Genomic DNA, 932 nt, shown 5'->3' on the forward strand with positions numbered 1-932 from the left:
ACGATTATCAATATCGCAGAAAGAGCGGCTACCATCAGCAAATGGATCAAAGTGGCAATTGACACTAAAACCGCGCTCGGCAATCTTTATGGCTTCTGTGGCGTTATGCTCGGCCTATGCTTGCCGCAAATTCAGAGACTAGCCAATACATGGCACTTGTTACGACAAAAACACACGGACGAAGCTTTTAGCTTCGAAGCGAAATTAAGACCTACTCTACGGGCTATGAACGAGTGTACCAATCCGCAGGCGCCTAATACAACGTTACCACATTTGCTACCGATCGCGCTACTTGGCGAACGCGGTCCAGAAGATGTTTTAGGTAATCATATAAAAAATAATTATTTACAAATCAAATAATCAGTAAATAAACAGAAAATATCTTTCTTCGTTTGCACATCCACCTAATTGTTCTAAATTATATATCTATGTTAATATTTTTTATTATTGTGAATTACTGATACTCTTTTTCTTTTTTCATTTACTTATACACGATTTCCTTATTTTGCAAAATTTATTACAGGCACTGTGGCACCTTTTGGACTGACGGCAGCGATTCTTTCACCATGGGAGAATTCAGCATCTGATTGCGGCCTATCGATAGTCTGGTCGCACCTTGAGGCGGCTCGCAAGCTAGCCGACAGTCTACCGCTCTTTCGCAGGAACGCGGAAATCGTCTTGGAAGGTTGTAGGAGCGACGAATTGCTATCGGACGCCTTCCGCACCGAATTTCACATCAAGTTCTTGTGGGGCAGTCGCGGTGCCACTGTCGCACCGGAAGAACGTCACTTAAAGTTTATACAAGTCTTAGACGCAATGTATGACAAGTGTGCGGCGAGCGAAGTGACCGCTTGAAAAACAAACCAAAGGATCTCATGGATCTGAATGGAGAGAAGAGTCTGAAGAGATGATTCTCCACGCGTGAGAGTTTA

General features: G+C 43.3%; 1 protein-coding gene across 1 annotated transcript; it reads left to right on the forward strand.

Moving 5' to 3' along the window:
- The first annotated feature begins 23 nt into the window (after positions 1-23).
- LOC105461544 (breast cancer anti-estrogen resistance protein 3 homolog) lies at positions 24-926 on the forward strand. Its single transcript, XM_011708045.1, has 2 exons — positions 24-322; positions 524-926. Exons 1-2 carry the CDS (start codon positions 106-108, stop codon positions 853-855), a joined length of 549 nt encoding a protein of 182 aa, XP_011706347.1. The 5' UTR covers positions 24-105; the 3' UTR covers positions 856-926.
- The last annotated feature ends 6 nt before the right edge of the window (positions 927-932 follow it).

The sequence above is a fragment of the Wasmannia auropunctata genome, unplaced genomic scaffold (genome assembly GCF_000956235.1).
Source record: "Wasmannia auropunctata unplaced genomic scaffold, wasmannia.A_1.0 LD284959.1, whole genome shotgun sequence".
In the NCBI taxonomy this organism is placed as follows: domain Eukaryota; kingdom Metazoa; phylum Arthropoda; class Insecta; order Hymenoptera; family Formicidae; genus Wasmannia; species Wasmannia auropunctata.

What these genes read in the sequence shown, in the direction of transcription:
- LOC105461544 (XM_011708045.1), top strand. Translation starts at nt 106, where the DNA reads ATGCTCGGCCTATGCTTGCCGCAAATTCAGAGACTAGCCAATACATGG. An exon ending in CGGTCCAGAAGATGTTTTAG is followed by an intron (nt 323 to 523) that starts GTAATCATATAA and finishes AATTTATTACAG; the next exon opens with GCACTGTGGCACCTTTTGGA.